At 34.3% G+C, this 19,787-nt stretch overlaps 5 protein-coding genes across 5 annotated transcripts; 2 read left to right on the top strand and 3 right to left on the bottom strand.

The window, feature by feature from the left end:
* Positions 1-1,125: 1,125 nt before the first annotated feature.
* PHYBLDRAFT_141020 (basic-leucine zipper transcription factor) lies at positions 1,126-2,207 on the top strand (the record flags this gene model as incomplete). The annotated part of the gene is made up of 4 exons (XM_018430505.1): positions 1,126-1,249; positions 1,329-1,502; positions 1,582-1,899; positions 2,032-2,207. 4 exons carry the CDS (start codon positions 1,126-1,128, stop codon positions 2,205-2,207), a joined length of 792 nt encoding a protein of 263 aa, XP_018297000.1.
* An 852-nt stretch (positions 2,208-3,059) lies between these two features.
* Positions 3,060-4,262, bottom strand: PHYBLDRAFT_179762 (hypothetical protein; the record flags this gene model as incomplete). Its single annotated transcript, XM_018438203.1, has 4 exons — positions 3,060-3,155; positions 3,257-3,720; positions 3,844-3,968; positions 4,065-4,262. 4 exons carry the CDS (start codon positions 4,260-4,262, stop codon positions 3,088-3,090), a joined length of 855 nt encoding a protein of 284 aa, XP_018296999.1. The 3' UTR covers positions 3,060-3,087.
* A 516-nt stretch (positions 4,263-4,778) lies between these two features.
* On the bottom strand, positions 4,779-7,276 carry PHYBLDRAFT_179761 (p53-like transcription factor; the record flags this gene model as incomplete). The annotated part of the gene is made up of 3 exons (XM_018438202.1): positions 4,779-6,410; positions 6,643-6,930; positions 7,128-7,276. The coding sequence occupies 3 exons, from the start codon at positions 7,274-7,276 to the stop codon at positions 5,009-5,011; spliced, it is 1,839 nt and encodes a 612-aa protein (XP_018296998.1). The 3' UTR covers positions 4,779-5,008.
* A 5,481-nt stretch (positions 7,277-12,757) lies between these two features.
* On the top strand, positions 12,758-15,810 carry PHYBLDRAFT_74103 (hypothetical protein; the record flags this gene model as incomplete). The annotated part of the gene is made up of 3 exons (XM_018442980.1): positions 12,758-12,787; positions 15,195-15,333; positions 15,496-15,810. Coding segments are annotated over 3 exons (484 nt in total), but the record flags the coding sequence as incomplete, so codon positions are not given.
* Positions 15,811-17,261: 1,451 nt separating this feature from the next.
* On the bottom strand, positions 17,262-18,657 carry PHYBLDRAFT_130994 (hypothetical protein). Its single transcript, XM_018429395.1, has 2 exons — positions 18,501-18,657; positions 17,262-18,396 (listed from the first exon to the last, which is right to left on the bottom strand). The coding sequence occupies exons 1-2, from the start codon at positions 18,603-18,605 to the stop codon at positions 17,599-17,601; spliced, it is 903 nt and encodes a 300-aa protein (XP_018296996.1). The 5' UTR covers positions 18,606-18,657; the 3' UTR covers positions 17,262-17,598.
* Positions 18,658-19,787: the final 1,130 nt, after the last annotated feature.

Below are 19,787 nucleotides of genomic sequence, written 5' to 3'. Positions count from 1 at the left end.
GGAAAGGCGTACTTTTTTTTTGGGATTAAAGCAAATAGAAGCTGAATAGAAGTTTTTTGATTATCTTTCCAGAACATTCTACAGGTTACCTAGGGAATCATTTATTCTCTTTTATTCTTTTTCGAATATATATACATATATAAATACCTATATAAGCGTATACACCCACCCACCCACATATATACGTGTACATGTACATGTATATTTACGTGTAAGAGATTATCAACCTACAAGCAGCCAAGAGTAGAAAGAAGTAAGGTATGTAAGAAACCAAGAAATTAAGTAAGATTAAGAGTGTAGATATATATGTATATGTATATGTAGGTATGCATGTAAATATTCATATATCTATATACTTTTGTATGTATTTGTGTGAGCTTACAGTCTAAGAATATTTACTATAGCTTGGTTCCTATAGAGTGGTTTGTTGTATATCGTCTTTTTCTTCTTCTTCTTCTTCTTCTTCTTCTTTGCTTATAGAATGAACCTCGATGGCTTAAAGGGTGATTTTTGGCCTTGGATTCCAAAGGGTTTTGAGGCTTTTTGGATGATAAAATAGAAATTCTAGTTGATTAAACTATGAAAGATGCTAATTATAATTATAATTATAATTATAATTATCAAAATTTTTAATTTTTTTTTTTATTTTTAAAAATTAAAAAAATATATTTCTTATTTTGGACGATGTATCTCTTTGAACAAATTCTTCTATTTTGTTCTATGAGTTGTTCTTTTTTCTTCCTTTATCGGCACAAACAAACTTGCATCGTATAAAGAGTTTCTTATTCTTCTTTCTTTTTGATCTTATATTTTTTTCCTCAACATTAAACTTCGATTATCTTTAATAACCTTTCTTCCTTTATCATTTTCACCATCATTGGTTTTGATTTTGTTTTATTATTAAAGAAATAGGCTTTTTTATATATATATATAATTTTAATTTTAATTATAATTATAATTATAATTATAATATAGTATATATAAAAGCTAATGATTATCAGATTAATTAATAATTAATTATCATTTTAATTATTTAAAAAAATCTGTCAATTCCCCATTTTTACATATTTTATTCTGCCATTATTTCTATTCTAAAACGCCCATTCACAGAAATCATACACGAAAATGGTCAACAATCAATCTAATCAAATCACCCCAAACTTTACTGGCTGGCGATTTACTGGGTCTAAAAATGATTCAAGAAGTACAAATGTCCCAAATCAGACCGGAAAAGAGCACACAAATCAAAGTAAATATTTCATACAGATACATATCTTAGAAAGGCTTGCTTGACCGATGTATCCTTTCATCACCCGTTTCTAATCAAGGTCAACTGATATTGGATCTGTCATATCCGACCAACTGCGTCCAAAAGGTTCCTCCTAAGCTCAGTCTTTTAGCAGAACGAAATCCATTCGAAACCAGTTTCTCTCAAGTACTGTCCCCAACATCCAGACAACCATGGCAATTCTCAGGTCGATTAAACAAAAAGACAGAAGCTGGTAATCATCTACTATTTCTTTTTTTCTTTTTTTCTTTCTTTCTTTCTTGGCAACAAAATCATTAATATCCTATCTATAGAGAAACAAACTCTCAAAAGACAACTTGCACCTACAGAACCAAGGCCGGACCTTTCGGAACTAATGAAGCATAGTCAAACGATCACAAAACCAGGATCACAATCACAATCACAATCACAATCACAATCACAGCCACAGCCACAGCCACAGAGAAAACGCTATCGAAAATCTCAAACGCCTGCCTACGACCCAAAATACGAACTAACACAAGAGCCAACACCATCTCCAACCTGTCCAAAACAGGCACTTTCATCAAAACAGCCAATTGATCCCTCTGAAAAAGAAAAGCGAGCCTCATTCTTGGAAAGAAATCGACAAGGTATGTTGAAATATATATATACATACATCTTTGTACATCTATAAACACCATTTTTGTTCTTATATTTAATTTGTTTTATTTATCTATTGGTTACAAATCAATGCGTTATTTATTGATCGTTTAATTTTATAGCTGCTCTAAAATGTCGACAACGGAAGAAGCAGTGGTTAAATAGCTTACAAGACAAAGTAGAATTTCTTTCAGAGGACAACCGACAACTACAATTAGAAACAGCTCGGCTCAAAGAAGAAGTAATGTACCTCAAAGAGCTATTGGCTTTTCACAACTGTCAACCTTCAATAGAATAAATGTATCCATTTTCCCTTTATAATATTATGCCCCACCTTTTACCATTCACCCTTTACATCCCCCCCTTCTTTTATTTCATTTCACTTTATTTTACCTCATCTTGCTTTATATACACATATTAATATATTTACTCCATTTTATTCTAAGCACACAAGCACACACACAAACACATCTCTCTTTATGTCTCTCTCTTTTTTTCTTCTTCGTTTCTTTAGTGTGTATACAATAAGCCATTTTTATCAAATATTTTATGCAATGCACACACGTAAATACGCGCACTCCCACGCAAATTCTCGCATCCACACCTACAAATACCAACATACCAACATACCTACATACCTGCATACCTACATACGCACATACAAATGCTTGTCAATTGAACATAATGTTGATATATATATATATATACTCTATTTTTTCCTTATAAAAAAAATCCCATAACCATAAAAGAACCCACTTTCTGGAAAAATATCCACATTGTAATGATTGAAAGCTGACTTGATGCAATGGTTATATTTATATACTTTTTTCTTTAATTTTTGTTAAGAAAATATTACAGTAAACTTGACAAGCATATAGACGCATTCGAATACCAAGAGAACTTGAATTCATGATATTTACAGAAATTATTAAATGATTTTATCCTTAAACCCAACCCACCCACCCATACATACATACATACATACATTTATATATGTATGTTAATGCGCACAGTTTTTATATTATTATTGTTATATCATTTATTCAACAATTACGCTTCAAGAAATCTAATAATACTCTATTTATTTTTATGTATATATGTGTATCTATATATATATATATATATTTGGTGAAAAACATAAAGTCTAATTATTCTATTATCTTATTTATTATTATTTTTTACTTTGCTTCATCATTCAAGAATCCAGAAACCAGTTTCAATACCTGTTCAGGCTGTTCAGCGTGTACTACAGAATACAAACATAATAGACAAAATCCAGGTTACATGAATATATATATATATTTAATCTTTTTTTTTTTTTAAAAAATAATAATAATAATAATTTACCCCAATGATTTGCGTTTTCGACAACCTCGAGACGTGAATTTGGAAACATTTGTTTGATTTGATCAGCATGTTCAAGGAATGGTGGGTAATAAGGACTCTTGCCACCGGCAATAAACAAAGTCTTGTTGTTGTAAACCCTGTCGACTGTCTCAAACCCACCTACGCCCGACAAGGCCTGCCCAAGAATCGAAAGGGGTACCCGAAACTTCATCGTACCGTCTTCCTGGCGCCGAAGGTTGGTCAGTAGAAACATCCGGACCCCAACATTGGGTTCATGTCGGGCCAAAAGAGCATCGGCTTCACTTTGCTTGCGGACCTTTGCGGCTTCGATTTCTTTCATTGCTTCGACATAAGTTGCAAAGTTGCTCGAGACCTTTAAAGATACCGGTGGCATGTCTACCACAATAAGCTTGGAGACCGTTTCTGGAGCCTTGAATGCGGTTGTCATGACAGCCTTTCCGCCCCTTTTTTTTTTTGGTCATTTTTAAATATAGTCAATTAAAGAGGAGGGTAAGAGATAGTGTAATATGGTTTAGTTTTATGTTTTGTTGTTGTTGTTGTTATTGGATTTCATTAATTAGTCTTACATTGAGTGCCCAAGTAATACTGGTTTATGAATATTGTTTTCAGCAATAAATGTGATTAGATCATTGGCCATGGCATCATATGTATGGGTTTTTATATGAGGACTGTCACCATGGTTACGCAAATCCTAAAGACAAAGGCAAAAAAAACCCCCCCACCCAATACACCTCAAATTATTTAATATACATATTTATATATATATATGTGTGTGTGTGTTTATTACAATGGCGTAAATATCTCGGTCAAGACGTGTAGCCATGGCTTTGGCAAGTGATTTCCAATTTTGCTTTGAGCCAAAAAGACCATGACAAATTAGAAGAGGCGATTTGTCCGAGGAGGATGAGTACTTGTCAAATGACAATCTCACCGAGTTTGATGAGTAATGTCTTTGGGTAGTCTGAACTAATCGACGAATGAACATTTCTTTTTAAAATTATAAATATATGTATATATATATAGAAAGAGAGAGAAAGATTAAGAGAAGATTTAAAATAAAGGTCTCGGATTCATTAATACAAAAATCATAATCTTAGTAGTCACATCAGTTAAACTAGTGTGCATGCTTGTTGTTGCTCTTATGTGTGTGTGTGTGTGTATGTATAGGTATGTAGGTATGTGTGTAGACAGACAGACAGAAAAACTCGAGTACACACCCAAAAGATTAGTTGTAAGAAAATATTTAAATTTATGTGTCTTGAGGGTATACAGGCCAAAATAATAATAATAGGGAAACGATATAATTAAAAGATAAAGGAAAGGAAAGGAAGAGGTAAGGTAAGGAAAATAAAAATGAAGCGTATTTGCGTGTTGGTATTGGTATGGGTATTGGTTTGCGTGTGAGTGGGAGCCTTTGCGTATCTTGTACATGTCTGTCTGTCTGTCTGTCTGTCTGTCTGTCTGTATGCGTGTTTGTGTTTGTGCGAAAGAAATACTTCTTGGATAAGCAAAAATAAGACAATATATATGTATATATGTATATAAATATAAATATAAATTATAGCTGTAATAATAATAAATGTAATAATGATAATAATAATGGTAATAATAATAATAGTGGTAATGGTAATAGTAATAAGGATAATAAATTGGTAAAATCAAAATAAAAGATAGGCAGAGAAAGAAAGAAAGAAAGAAAGAAAGAAAAGAAAGAAAGAAAATACTTTGGCATTAAGAAGCAGAAAAGTGTTTGTCAGGCGACATGGGCCTACTGGTATTAATAGAAGGATCAAGCACAGGTGGGAAAGGTCCATTGTTGTCGTGGTGGTTGGCATAAGGATAACCAGATCCTACATAGCCTTGCTGTTGTTGTTGTTGTTGTTGTTGCTGGTGGTGGTGGTGGTGTTGCTGTTGTTGTTGCTGGTGATGATGTTGGGGTGCATATCGTACATTTACATCATTAGGAGGATACTGTCGTTGGATAGGAGGGCCGGGCCAATATTTGTCTGCTCCCATAGATTCACCGATAGGCTCAGGTTTGATAGATGAATATGGTTCCTGACGATCATAAACCGACTGACTATTGTTAGAAGATGAAGACGAAGTAATACGTGAATGTGCCATTGAAGTGTCCATAGGATGTCCAGATGGGAAGTATGCACCATCATGGGTATTATTACTTCCAGAAGGTCCTTGTTGCTGTTGTTGTTGTTGTTGCTGTTGTTGTTGTTGTTGGCTTATCGAATAAGGGGCAGGGTTGACCATGAAAGGTACATCGGCACGCATAGACTGATTGCTGTCATCCGATCTTGCGGAAGATGGCAAATTTGTAGGCGACACAACCGAAGCGTAGCTTTGGTAAGGATATCCCTGATACCCAGACGAGTAACCAAAATCATTAACAGGCGATGTTGGCAAACTCATGTAACGCGAGTGTATTGGTCCTCCACCATAACGTTGTTCTTCTCCCATGCCCATTCCAAAGGCAGACGGCGGTGGACCAGCTACAGAAGGTCCTCCTCCTCCTACTCCTACACCTCCTACACCTCCAGCACCATTCTCGATGTCTTGGTAACGTGTATGTGAATCTGCATAGTGACCGGGACTGCGACCACGGACCACTAGAGGGGCAGACACACATGTGGCAACCCGGAAAGTCTTTTCAGATGTGGTTTTTGCGTACAGATCGACGACAATTTCATAGTACTGTTGGGCAGCACGTCTTTTCCCATTGTTGGCAGTAGCAGTTTTGAATTGCATGCGTTCAAAGGTAACAACATTGTGATTTGATCCTACCGTGGCCAGGTGGAGATTTCCGCCTGCACGTACCATGCGAGGTTCAGGTACCATCTGAGGACCCTTGTCACGCTTAGGAGTGTGCTGTACAAGATCAATCTTCTTTTCGCCGCTTGAGATACGTGCCCCGACACCAATCGTGAAGTAGTCTACTTGGTGAAGTTCTTGATTCTCGGACTTTACGAGACAGGGTATTTCAGGAGACTGTAGAAGGTAATTCAGGCCATGTACTTCGAATGCTGCACTGACTTGGAAGTAGTTGCGTCGATAACACGTCCAGTCTTGGTCAGCCCGAAAGAAACCTCGATCCATTTTGACTTGAATTTGAAGGTGGTACCTAATAAGAAATATTAAGATAATATAGAGTACCAAGAAGAAGAATTTGTTTATGTATGTATAAGTGTACGTGTGTATAAGTGTACGTGTGTATAAGTGTATGTGTGTATCTGGGGATTTTTTTTCATAAGCTATACTGCCCTGTACTGCAATGCACTGCAATGCACTGCACTATAATGCAATAAAAGGTAGTGTAGTGTAATTTAGGGTATTGTGTTGTAGTGAAACTTTACCCGTTTGTTTGGTCCATATTCCAGATCTCCAGTAATTGCTTAGTGTTCGAAAAACCAGGACCTGTTTCAAAAGTAAACATGGATGACTCTGTTCTACGGCGTCGAATTGGAGCTCCATTGGGGTAGGGATTAGAATGGAATGTTGTGGTTGTAAAGCTGGCAGCTCGAGAAGGCAGAGGAGGGCGTTTGCGAATGAGATTAGGAGGACCGGACATCTTTGCTGAATCTGGAGATGTTGGACTGGTTACGTCCGGGCGTGGGGTAGTTGGTTGAGACATTGAGAGCATCCTGAAGGAAAGAATTTTATTTCGATTTTTTTTTATGGTGATTAGTAAATGATGAAGTGCAAAAGTTAATTTTGTGTATGTATGTATATCTTGTATATGATTCTTTTTTATTATTATTTTTATTTTAGTTTTTAGTTTTATTTTTTATTTATTTTTTATTATTTTTTTAAATGTAGATGATGTACTAAAGTAACTTACCCTTGAATTGGTTGTGACATGGCGAGATGAGACGAACCACTGCTATTGGAACCAGCCGGGTGCGGTGGATATTCGTTACTGTAAGGATAGTTGGAAAGGGCCATGTAGTTGGAAGACTCTTGTGCGGGTGACCATTTGTTGTCTTGCATCGCTCCAATGCACACGCTCCGAGTTATTTGCCACCCTTTTTTTTTTTCTTTTTCTTTTTTGTTTTTTGTTTTTTTTTTTTTTTTGGGTATTTCTCTCTAATTTGGTACTACAAGAGCCATCTACACACGTGAGACGATGGCCATGTGTGTGGATCAAGAACAAGGTGGTTAGAAAAGGCAAAAAAGATGGTTTTGCTAAAGGCGAACCGAGAAGCAGTGTAAGTTGATAGGGTTTGACTAGCAATGGCTTGAGCTATGTAAGGTCCTTTATATATATATATATATATATTTACTTATTTATTTTAGGCATTGCTTATTCTTTGTCTTCTTTTTACCCTTTTTGTCTTTTTGCTTTTTTTATATATAAAAAGATGTATGCCAATAGACTTTTCTTCTTTTACTTTTTTTTCTTTTTTTGGTTACCAAGGTAACCAGATTACACTACCATTTATGTAATATTGTTATATATATATATATATAATATTGTGTATATATATATATATTATTCATTATCTGAATTTAATCCAATTCAGTTCAGTTCAGTTCAATTCAATTCAATTCAATTCAATCCAATCCAATCCAATCCAATCCTAATCAATTCAAAGCCTATGATCCAAGTATTCAATATAACATCGTTTCTTTTATGGCTCAAGTAATAGACATTGACTATCAAAGCCATGTGTTTTGTTTCTTAAATAGCTTCAAAGCACATGTTATTTTCTCTTTAAAATGCGTTTCATCTATGCAAAAAGTAATGAATATTTATATTATATTACATTATTTATTTATTTATTTTACAGAATATCATCTAGATTTATAATATTCCAAATATATATTTTATTATATTCTTTTTTTCTAAAAAAAAACAAGTTTCATCCTTTTCATTTTTATCATTGCCATTCAATAAATGTGAACCATGCAAGGGCCAGCTACCCTTTTTCTTTGTGAGAGAGAGAAAAGGTTCGTTTGAACGTGAGTGAGCGTGTGTATGTGAGTGTTGTGTACCAGATTTTACCAATATTATTGCGCGTCATCGTTTTATATTTATATTTATATTTATATTTATATTTATATTTATATTTATATTTTGTGTCTTCTTCTGTTTTTTACTTATTTGATTATCGAGGTTTTAAGATTTCCCGTATCTATCCAATCAATTTTGCACATTCAGCTTATTACTTTACACAAGAAAAAAAGCCCACTTCAAAATATGGTGCCTCATGAGGTTACAAGTTCTTAAAAGTCAAAACTCTAATTTATACATACACATGTATAAATAAATAAATAAATATAGATATAGATATACATCTCTAACAACAGTAGAAATTATTACTAGAGACCATAAGTATCTCTCTACCTGCTTATCTATAGGTACATATGCGAGTGGGTTTAGTAAACCGTATACACAAACGAGATCAGGATTACTTTATCAGAAAAGTATGCAAGATCCCTTACCACAAATCATGCCAGATTATTTGAAGCCCGACAAATAAATACAAAATTCGTCTCTTGAATTTGACCATTTATCACCAAGTCAATAGGAAACAGAAAAGCCCAAAGGAGAAATTTATATTGCCCAACAAAATAAAATAAAAGATTATTTATGTTAAGTTATAGAATTAAAGGTAAATATTAGGATTTACTCGTAAAAAGAAAAAAGTAATGGAATCTAATACTCACTACAAGAGAAACAAATAGCCATAAAAAAACAGTAACAACAACAACAACAAAACTCCAATTCCACTAGTATTTTTTTTTGTCAAATTATTGCTTCCAAGAAAACACACACACAGAGAGAGAGAGAAGAAGGATAATCATAAAAGGGTCTTTCTCATATATATATTCTTTAGTATGGCTATAATGGTAGTGGTAGTGGTAGTGGGTGTAGTCATTTATGTCTTTATTTTTCTAGAGGGGTTATTTGTGAACAATATATATATATATATATAGAACGAGAGTGAGAAAGAGAGAGAGAGAGTCTGACTACCTTCTCGGGTACATCCGATCTACAGGTTATCTAAATGTGGCACAGCGTCATCAACCAACAAAATCAAGCTTAAATGAACAAATGGGTACATTATATCTGGTTACAATATGAAAATGAGAAAATAAATGTTCCTTCTTTAAGCGTACTTTGAGACACATTTGAGGTACACACAAAGAAAGTAAAGAGATTGATAGATTTGGGTTTATCAAAAGATCAACTTTGAAAATAAGAATGAACAATGATAGTGTATATGATATTCTCTTGTTAATTATGATTCTGTGACAAGATAATTGAATTTCTAAACACATCATAGTGCATTCTGTTTTGTTTTTGTCAAGACCATCAATATAAATAGTATACATTTTGTGGAAAAGAATAATGAAAAGAGGGGAGAGGTTCAAACGATTATTTTGAAACCTTTTTTTTTTAGCATTGAAGATATCGAATATTCCCAATTTGTCAATCCATTTTGACACAAGATATTCTTCTTTTCTATTATTCTTATGGGCTGTATTTTGTATTTAAGCATGTCTTTTTGATATCACTGGCAAATATGTACTGGTGTACTCAAGTATAACCTCTATATTTTATATATTCCAATTGAGAGGGTAACATAGTCTTATGTATATATCTCGTCTATGGTGTCATCTCTTCACTATTATTTTGAAGGATTAGATTAAATACTGATCCATTGCCTCTGCTAAAGTTTATATGGCTTTCTATATAACCAGTGTGATTATAATTGTAATTTGAAATTTAATAAGTATGAGTAAAACCACAACACATTGATAATTTTGATTTGCCTTTTGGGTTTAAAGAATATATATGTATATATGACATTGCTCCTCCCCCATCACTCCCCCTTAAATTCTTTCTCTTCTTCTTGTTCTTATATTGCTCCTAGGTTTTTTTTTGACAGCTGGTTGATATTTACAAGGAAAAAGAAGGGTATAGCTACATGCATTCCTTATCAAGAAATCATATCAGAGTGGGCAAAAATGACTGATATATATATATATATATATATTTTGTAAAAGCACATAATGTCTCCCAGGCTAAACTTATAAGCTTTTTCCAATTAATGTTTTGCTCTTGTACAACTATTACCATTATTATATGTTTCTTTTGATAATTCTCGAGTAATTGATAAAGAAGAATAAGAATATTAAGAATAAGAAGAAAAGCATATGATTTCACTAGTATTAAATACGAAAAAAGATATAGAATAATATAATAGATCAAGCTAATTGGAAGAATCTAAAAGATGCGTGCACGCTTTTGTATTATGCATATAAAAAAAAAGACGCATATCTTATTGATATCTTGTGATAATTTTTACAAGTATAATGAGAATAATGCAGTGAGATTAGTCTATAATTAGGTGTACGTGGTATGAATGTTTGTACATATTGGCTGGTCATACCGCACTAGTGAGATGGAGATTGTTATTTATTATGTACATACATATTTATATACCATGGATAAGTATATCAATTCAGTGCTTGACTGTAGTCATTCTTTTTTACTCATATTAAATGTAATGAGCTTGGGAATCTATACATATATGTTGAGTGTCAACATCATGTAACAGCCTATAACCCCTCAAATCAAGTGTTGTATTTTTTTTCATATGCATAAAAATAAGAAGAAGAAGAAGTTGTACCAAAACGTACCAAAACGTACCAAAACGTACAAAACGTACAAAACGTTCAAAATATTTACAAATAGACTCTTTCCTTTTCTTTTATATACCCTAACATCTTTTTATTATCCGCCATAATATATATACTCATACACTCGTAGCTTTGGTTATCTGTACTTTGAACGACAGTTAACAGGGAATGACAGCTGTTATTTTTACTTCAACAATATTTCAATTCTGTTAGCTTATCTTTCTTTATTTTATTTTTGCATATCCTAACAGCTATTTTATTTTGCTAATGGTTTATGTTATATAGTTTTAATGAGCTCATGTTGTGTATGTGTGCCACCCTTTTACAAAGGAACAAAAAAGGGTTCTGCAGTACATTTAATACAACCTTGACACCCCTTGAATATTAATTGATTTTTATTTGATATATAGTTATACCGTCAGATCGACATACTGAAATGCTACTACAAAGAAAATAAAAGAGTGTAATTGAGTGAATGAATGCTCCTGAACAAATCGATGGCTTATAATTAGTTGTTTGCCGTTTAAAGTAAATAATCTGGAAAGGTGAACGCAATTCAATTCAATTCAATTCAATTCAATTCAATTTCTGTACACAGGCACTAAACTTTCAAATCTATTGGGCTCTAACAGATTCTATTATTATGGTAGTAAAATGTTGACTACCATTATCTAATCAAACCCCCTTTTGTTTGAATCTTTTCCCCTTGTTTCTTTTCTTTTCTTTTCTTTTTTGTTTGCATAATTAATAAGCTCTTATTTCTTTTCTTTTGCGTTTGACATCATCAATCAAGGTCTTGAAAAAAAAAAGACAATAGCTTTAGGATAATGTTTTTTTCTTTCTTTCTTTAATAATGATAATGACTTTGTTTACATATAAATCTTATTATAATTGATTTAATTTGAATAATATATATCTACAATATCAATTCCTTGTACAATAGTGTCAATGAACAATGCGGAGAAATGGACAAAGATTAGGAAAAGGAGGGATAATGTCTATGTGTATTGTCTGATAAAGACTCTACAAGAAACAAACCAACCAACCAAATAAATAAATAAATATTATCAAAGAAAGCTTTATATTTATATGTCAGTGTGTTGAAAGAATGTCAAGTGCATGCATGTATTTAACATTGCTTAATTTGATGTATTCTGGGACACAACAGCTACAAAAAAAGCAAAAATAAAACAAAAAGAATAGAAAATAAGCAACATCTTTCTTTGTATTTGGTGAAATAAAGAATTACTTGAATTATACAAAAGATGTTTATCATTATCGTTATTTCTTACAAATTATAGATGATTATCTTCAAGACAAATCTCTGTCTTCAAGAGTCTCATTCCTCAAGGAGACAAAACTGAATAAAATACACTTACACTTACATTTACATTTACATTTACATTTACATTTACATTTACATTTACATTTACATTTACATTTACATTTACATATATCCATATATACATATGTACATATATAAAAGAAAGAAAGAAGGGGCAGGTGAGAAAAAGGGGTGTATTATATAAGAAGGGATGGGGTTGGGTTAGGAAGGGGATGCGAATGTAAATCTTCTTTAGACTTGTCTTTTTTTGGGCAACAGAAATAATAGAAAGGGAACGCGGTTAATAAGTGCCAAAATAAGCCACGGAGAAAGTTACATCAAAAGAAAAAATATACAATAAGCAATCAAAATCAAAAGGAACTAAAAGCAAAGATTCTGTTATTTATACACAGATAGACCATGATAATGATAATGGTAATGCTAATGGCAATTATTACAAAGTATAATACTAACAATAAGAAGAAGATGTATAGACAATGTCAGAGGTAGAGGAAGAAGACAGAGCAGTAAGTTGCTAAAAGCATTAATTAATCAAATTTCACAAATTCCAGAAATGTTAAGGGGCAGAGAGGGTAGTATTATATTTTTGCTTCCTGATTTCATTTATCCTAACTTCAAACACATCAAACAAGAATAAAGAGAGTTTGTACTCGTATTTTAATATGACAATAATAATAATAATAATGAAGCTCCTCAGAAGATAGTTGGTTAGTAAAAGATATATATATGTGGGTGTGGGTGTGGGTTAGTGTTGCAATTATAAGAAAGAATTTTTTTTTAAAAAATAAAAATAAATTAAAATCGTATAAATACAAGCGCACATCATCTACAACCATCTTTTAGTTTGTTGTTTACGAAATGTACAATACAGGTACGACCACACTTCCTTTCTACCTCTATGAATCTTTTTCTTTTATCTTCTTCTTGAACCTTTAAATTTATAAGTCTTTAGACCCAAATCAAAAGAGGTTAACAGCTACAAAAAAGAAAAGAAATACTCGATACAAAGAGGACAAAAGAGCACCAAATATTACTACTTCTATTACAATCAAAAATAAAAATAAAATAAAATAAAATAAAATAAAATAAAAATCACTCACTGTCCTTTCTTTTATATAACATGGATATGCCCATTAGAAACCCTTCAATTGACGGATTACATTCACCCACACAACCTTGGACCGATAAAACGTTCTGATCATGAAAAATCACCAAGACACTCTCTGTTGACCGGATCTAGTCTGCCTTTCTCTACTGCAATTGATAGTTCTATTCAAGGACACGTTCAATCAGATTGGCTGTCATTGACATCTAATGCCTTTCGAAAGCACTCAATTGCTGCAGATGGCGCCGATTTTTCGTGTCCACCAGCACCACCATTACCACAAGCATCGCTGCTACTACTGCAACAACAACAACAATATCAACATCAATTATCTTCTTCTTCTTCATCATCTGTTGCTGCTGCCTCTGCCTCGGCTTCAGCTTCTGTGCCTTTACCTTTTGCAACTCCAGTAATGATGTCTAATACCATTGATCCAACCGGTCTTTGGCGCCGCATGTCCATGCCCAGTGCAGCCCAGAATAAAATATGTGCATTGTGCCTCTGTCGACAGCCAAATACAGCCGTGTCCCGCAAAACATGCGGTCATTCCATTTGTCAACCATGTCTTGCCACATTACCATTTTCACTTTCACTAAATCCTCCTTGTCCAGTTTGTGTCTCCCGTTCACAGGTAAATATATCCATATATGTAAATGCATGTATATATAGTTAAGAATAATATATTAATTAATTAATAAATAAATAAATTTAATTGAGAAAGAGAATCTAATCAATATTTTACCAGTCAACACAACAAGATATTCAGAAGCCTTTACTATCACCATTGGAAACATCACAAATTGGAATCCCTTTAAACTATCTTCCTCAGCCAGAAACCAGTCGACAGTCTGCACTCCCAATCTCAATGCTTTCCAACCACACTTCATCTGATGCTCTTCCGATTTCACCTCATAACTTCCCTTGTCTAAAGCTATCCAATGTAAGCAAAGACATATGAACTAAATAAATTAGAATACAAAAGAACTGTTCATACTTATTATTTTCACTGTTTAGATTCCTTGGGACGTTTCTCAGAATGACATCCGAACTTTCTTTTGCCATTGCAGAATGCCGTCTCCTTCGGTTTATGCTCAATCAATTCATGTATGATCCCAGAATTATTCGATACAGATTCTTTTTTCTGTATATGTATATTTTATGCTTTATGCTTTATGCTTTATTTTATTTGATTTGATTTTTATTGACAGCTTTTACACACACACACACACACACATATATATATATATATATATATACACTTCTGTATGTAGATCATGATGGACCGTACAACAGGAAAAACTTTGTCAGATGCATATGTCGAATTTGTGTCTACGGCTGACCTTAGACGTGCCATCGATACTCGAAACCAAAAACCTCTCAAGGGACGTGTGGTGACAGCAACAGAATGCACTCAAGATGAACTCTTATCAATTGTGTTTTCTAAATGGCGAGGTAAATTTTGTGGAATATCGGCTATTCCGCCTGCTTCAGATGTAGTCAAGTCAATGTCCACAGCAGCAGGAGGAGGTGGGATGACATGTCCACCTTTCATCACACGTGAAGAAATCAATTCATTGCTGGTAGTCTGCAAAAATTACAAGGTACAAAAAAAAAGCAAAAGAAAAAATTTTCTTTGAAAGAAAATACCAAACACTAATTCAATAACTTTACATTTGAAATGAATTATTACTATTACTATAATTATCATTATCATTATCATTATCATTATCATTATCATTATTGAATTTGTGCGTGCGTGCGTGCGTGTGTGCGTGCGTGTGTGTGTGTGTGTTGGGAATTAATGATAGCTTCATTTCTCTCGCAAGTGTGCAGAACGTCCTTTTGAAAATATCATTAGTGTCATTGCAAAATACCCATGGCACCAGTCCTACTTGATATCAACCATGCACAGAGATCACATTTTTGAAATGCTTAAATTATCAATTGGTAAATATATGTATACAAATTACCCTTACCTTTTTGTGTGTGTGTGTGTGTGTGTGTGTGTAATTTCTGTCAATTATTTTCTTTACATATTATTACCTATTGCATGTACTAACGTATGCATCTATGTGTGTATGTGGGTGTGCAATTTCATATAAAAAAAAGAATCTCTTCGGGCTCATTTGTCAAAGGATTATGTTCATATTGATCCTACCTTATTGGAACGCCTGACGAGAGCAGGATTGATGTGCCCTGCATTTACCGAACGTCAAAAGTTGACACTACTTCAAAATGCTCGTATGGAATGCCCTGTCGATCTCTACCATGTAATCTGGCCACCTGTCAATGTACTCACGCCCAGTCTTTCGACCTCAACCACCTCTCCACTCTTCAACACTCCAACTGGTGAATACTTTCCCAATTTTCCAACTCAATCAATGTCAAACGCACCACAATATGATTATTTTGCGCCCAAGCCTCGTCTTTCATTTGCCCAACCTCAGACTATTCACGATGGACATGTATGTATTATTTATATTACTTTCATTTTTTTCTTTTATATATAAAAAAACTGCTCACTATAAATGAAATAAAATAATACAAAACTAACATTTATCTTCTTTGTTGGGATATGTTTGCTTCTAGGCCCATTTGGCACGTTCAAAATCTGCCTTTGAAGCAGGTTCCCTATCATTATTGTCTAGCCCTGGTGGTGTCAACGGTGTCGGTGTTGTTGGCAATCAGCTACACGACAGTAAGCCTGGAATCAACAGGCCTTTATTCAATAGCGCAGGCAATTCCTTGCGGGACCCTTTAGTCTGGCGAGATGACTCTGAGAAGCCTTGTGGCACACCTGGCTTAACTGCCTTTTTGTGTGACTTTCAGCGATTTTGCCGCACCACGCCTGAAACAAAACAACCAGAAACAGAAGCAAAAACAACAAAGAAATCAAAAACAAAAACAAAAGCGAAAACAAAAGCAGTAGCGGTAGCAGTAGCAGAAACAGTAGCAGAAGTAGAAGTCGAAACAAAAATAGAAAAAAAAGCAAAATCAGAAGCAGAAGATAAAGAAGAAGAAGAAGAAGAAGATGAAGGAGATGAAGCACCAGAGGATGGGAATGAAAATAAGAACGAGGACAGAACAGTAGAGCTGCCGTTGTTCTCGGACCCGTTTACAGAATCCATGACTTCGTATGAATTGTTTGGAGAATCTGATCAAACGCTGTATTCTCGACTCGATAGTGTTCCGGTACACCCTTCCACAGCCGTACAAAAGAAGACACCTTTGAAAACAACCCGACTGTCGCCTTGGGCAACCTCGTACATGCCTGCCAGTACGACAAGTGACATATGGAAAACGCCACCTCCTTTCACGTCGTCTTCATCTTCGTCATCTTCTCTGATAGAAGATCCACCTGTGGAAGAGAACAACAGCCCGGCGGACACTCTGGCTGTTTAGAGCACCAAATCAACAAACCAACCTAAAGAAAGATAAAAAACAAAAACAAAAGAAGGACACATGAAATGGGTCATAGTTGAATTTTTTTTTACTACTATTATTATTATTATTCAAACAAACACACGCAGAGAGAGCAACTACATTGGATATGTTTATTAGCAATAGTCTTTTCTTCTAAAGAAAAAAAGTATCGAGAGATTAAAGCCGTTCAGCAGCGCTCAACGGCCGTAGAAGATGTCAAAGATATTATATTGGTTATATATTTATTTTCTATATAACTCACACCATTTTTACTCACCTCCACACCAGCTTACCTTACCTTACCTTACCTTACCTTATTTTTTGAATGTAACTAAAATTGTTCGCAATAAAAATTACAAATACACACTTATCATATACTTGAAAGAAGTCTGCACTTATAACACGCACGTATATTCACATACATACATCATATGTATACACCTCTTTGTATTACATTCCATTCCATTCCAATTTGTTTATATATAAAATAAGACAAAGACAAAGAAAATACATAGAAAAAAAAAAGACAACCTACAAGAGGTTCTTTCCTTCTTTCTTTAATATTTTATTACTATCACTGTTATAAATATATATATATATAAATTTTACACGTCCACTCAAATACACATACACAGAGATAGGTAAGAATGGATAGATGAATGAATGAATGGATGAATCGATGTTTTCTTGACTAAAGTCAATTCATGTTTACAAAAAGAAAGAAAGAAATATACAAATCAATCGTACACTTTTTCTTCTTATTCATTTTCTTTTTAACTTCTTTTTTTTTTAATAATAACCGGGAAGAATGTAGTCAAGCTTCTTGACGGTCTCGGGATTTCTCTTCTCCTTAGCAGTCATGCCAGAGAACTTCATGCTACCCTTGAGGTCAGGCTTGAGAGTGTTCTCACGCACAGCCTTGTCCAGGGCTGGCAAGACGGCCATCAGGAGCTTCTTTGCATTGGCACCGTTGTTGACCATGTTTTGCATCACAGTCTCGACCGTGACGGCCTCTTCCTCGACGCGCCAGCAGTCATAGTCAGTCGACATACAGACCATCTGGTAAGCAATCTCGGCCTCGCGGGCCAGCTTGGACTCGGGCAAGGCAGACATGTTGATGATGTCGGCTCCCCAGGAGCGGTACATGTGAGACTCGGCGCGAGTCGAGAACGCAGGTCCCTCCATGCAGACCGCGGTTTTCTTGTTGTGCAGCTTGGCGCCAAAGTCAAGGATGTCCTTGTGGGCATAGACAAGCTCGGCAATACCGGCGTGGAAGGGATCCGCAAAGCCGGCATGCGCAACAACACCATTGCCAAAGTAAGTGGCCTCGCGAAGTCCACGAGTGCGGTCAATCAGCTGGTCAGGCAAGACAAAGTCGCAAGGAGGGATCTCCTCGCGCAAGGAACCGACAGCAGAGAAGGCCAGGATGGCCTCGACACCGAGGTGCTTGAGCGCAGCAATGTTGGCGCGCACAGGGACTTCGGTGGGAGTCAGGTAATGACCACGGCCATGACGAGGCAAGAAAGCAATCTTGGTGCCACTGGGCAACTTGGAGATGATGATCTTGTCACTAGGGAATCCCCAAGGCTAATTTTTTTTTTGGATATTTGTTAATAAAAAAAAAGTTGTATGCGTGTGTGTGTTGCTGAGGTAATCAATACACATATCAATCAATGAATTTATTTACTTACAGTCTCGGGGTTAACTTCCTCGACAAGCTCAAGACCTTCAAGGTTGTAAAGACCAGATCCACCGATAACGGCAATCTTGACATCGTGGTGCTCAGTCACAACCATGGTATTATGTATTATTCTCGGCTTTAGTTGCGGGAAAGAGAGAGAGAGAGAGAAAAAAAAAAGGAAGCTTTGAAGGGGTTTAATCTTCACTATCTTTGTACTAGTTTTTTTTCTGGATCACAGTCACATAAGTGAGTTTTATATTATACTTTTTGTATTTTTATTTTACAAAGCAAAAAAAATAAAGACTTTTATAATGAATTCTAGTATGAATCTTTATCAAAATGATAATAGTAAATGCTCAATTGAACACTTATATACATGTGTATATAAGAATAATTCGATCAATTTGATTTTCTCCCTTTTTTTTTTTTTTTTTGGTCTTCAAAGTACACTCACAAACCCACACTGCATAGATACCCAAAAAAAAAAAAGAAAAAGAAAGGAATTATTTGCTTGTCCACCAATCAAATATTTGTGTTGATTCAGTGTAAGAATTTAATTGGATACTTATAGCGAATATTTATTGGTAAATGAGTAAATCGCAATAACAATAAGAAAAATATGAACGAAAAATATACAGCAATAGTTTAAGATGTTGATCTGGTTACAAGATGTGATTTTCCATCGGCTTGGCTGGTTCGCAATATTATATATGTATATATTTAATACAATATAGTATAATATAATATAGTATTAAAAGAAAAAGAATAAGATAAGGTATATGTGTGCGAGTGTATACATGAGTGTAGATATGTATATATATATGTATATAAATAAAATTAGATACGTATAAGGTATGTATGTGTAATAGTAGTAATAAAGATAAAGAAATCAAGCTTTTCTATTATTCTTCTTCTTCTTTAAATAAATAGATACTCATAATAATAATAATAATAATGATAATGATAATGATAATGATAATGATAATGATAATGATAATGATAAGGTTAATGATAAAGTTAAATGTTAAATGTTAGTGGCAATGTTAATTACTATTATTGTTATTAGAGTCATTAGCTAGTCGAAGTATGTCTTGCCAAGGTAGTCTTTTCAAGCTCATAAAGAATCGAGTGATAGATATTCTGGTATATCACAGACTTTGATGACTGAACCTCTGCTTCCTTGACCTTTATTCCCAGTCGTCCACCAGCCCAACGTGCTTGATAGATCATCACGGTAAATTTGAGTGTTTCTTTTCGATAACTATGATCAACGTTAAGTTCTAGTGGACTCAGTGCT

The sequence above is a fragment of the Phycomyces blakesleeanus genome (genome assembly GCF_001638985.1).
Source record: "Phycomyces blakesleeanus NRRL 1555(-) unplaced genomic scaffold PHYBLscaffold_3, whole genome shotgun sequence".
In the NCBI taxonomy this organism is placed as follows: domain Eukaryota; kingdom Fungi; phylum Mucoromycota; class Mucoromycetes; order Mucorales; family Phycomycetaceae; genus Phycomyces; species Phycomyces blakesleeanus.
The sequence above is the reverse complement of the archived record's forward strand: the minus strand, read 5'-3'. Positions and strand labels throughout refer to the sequence as shown.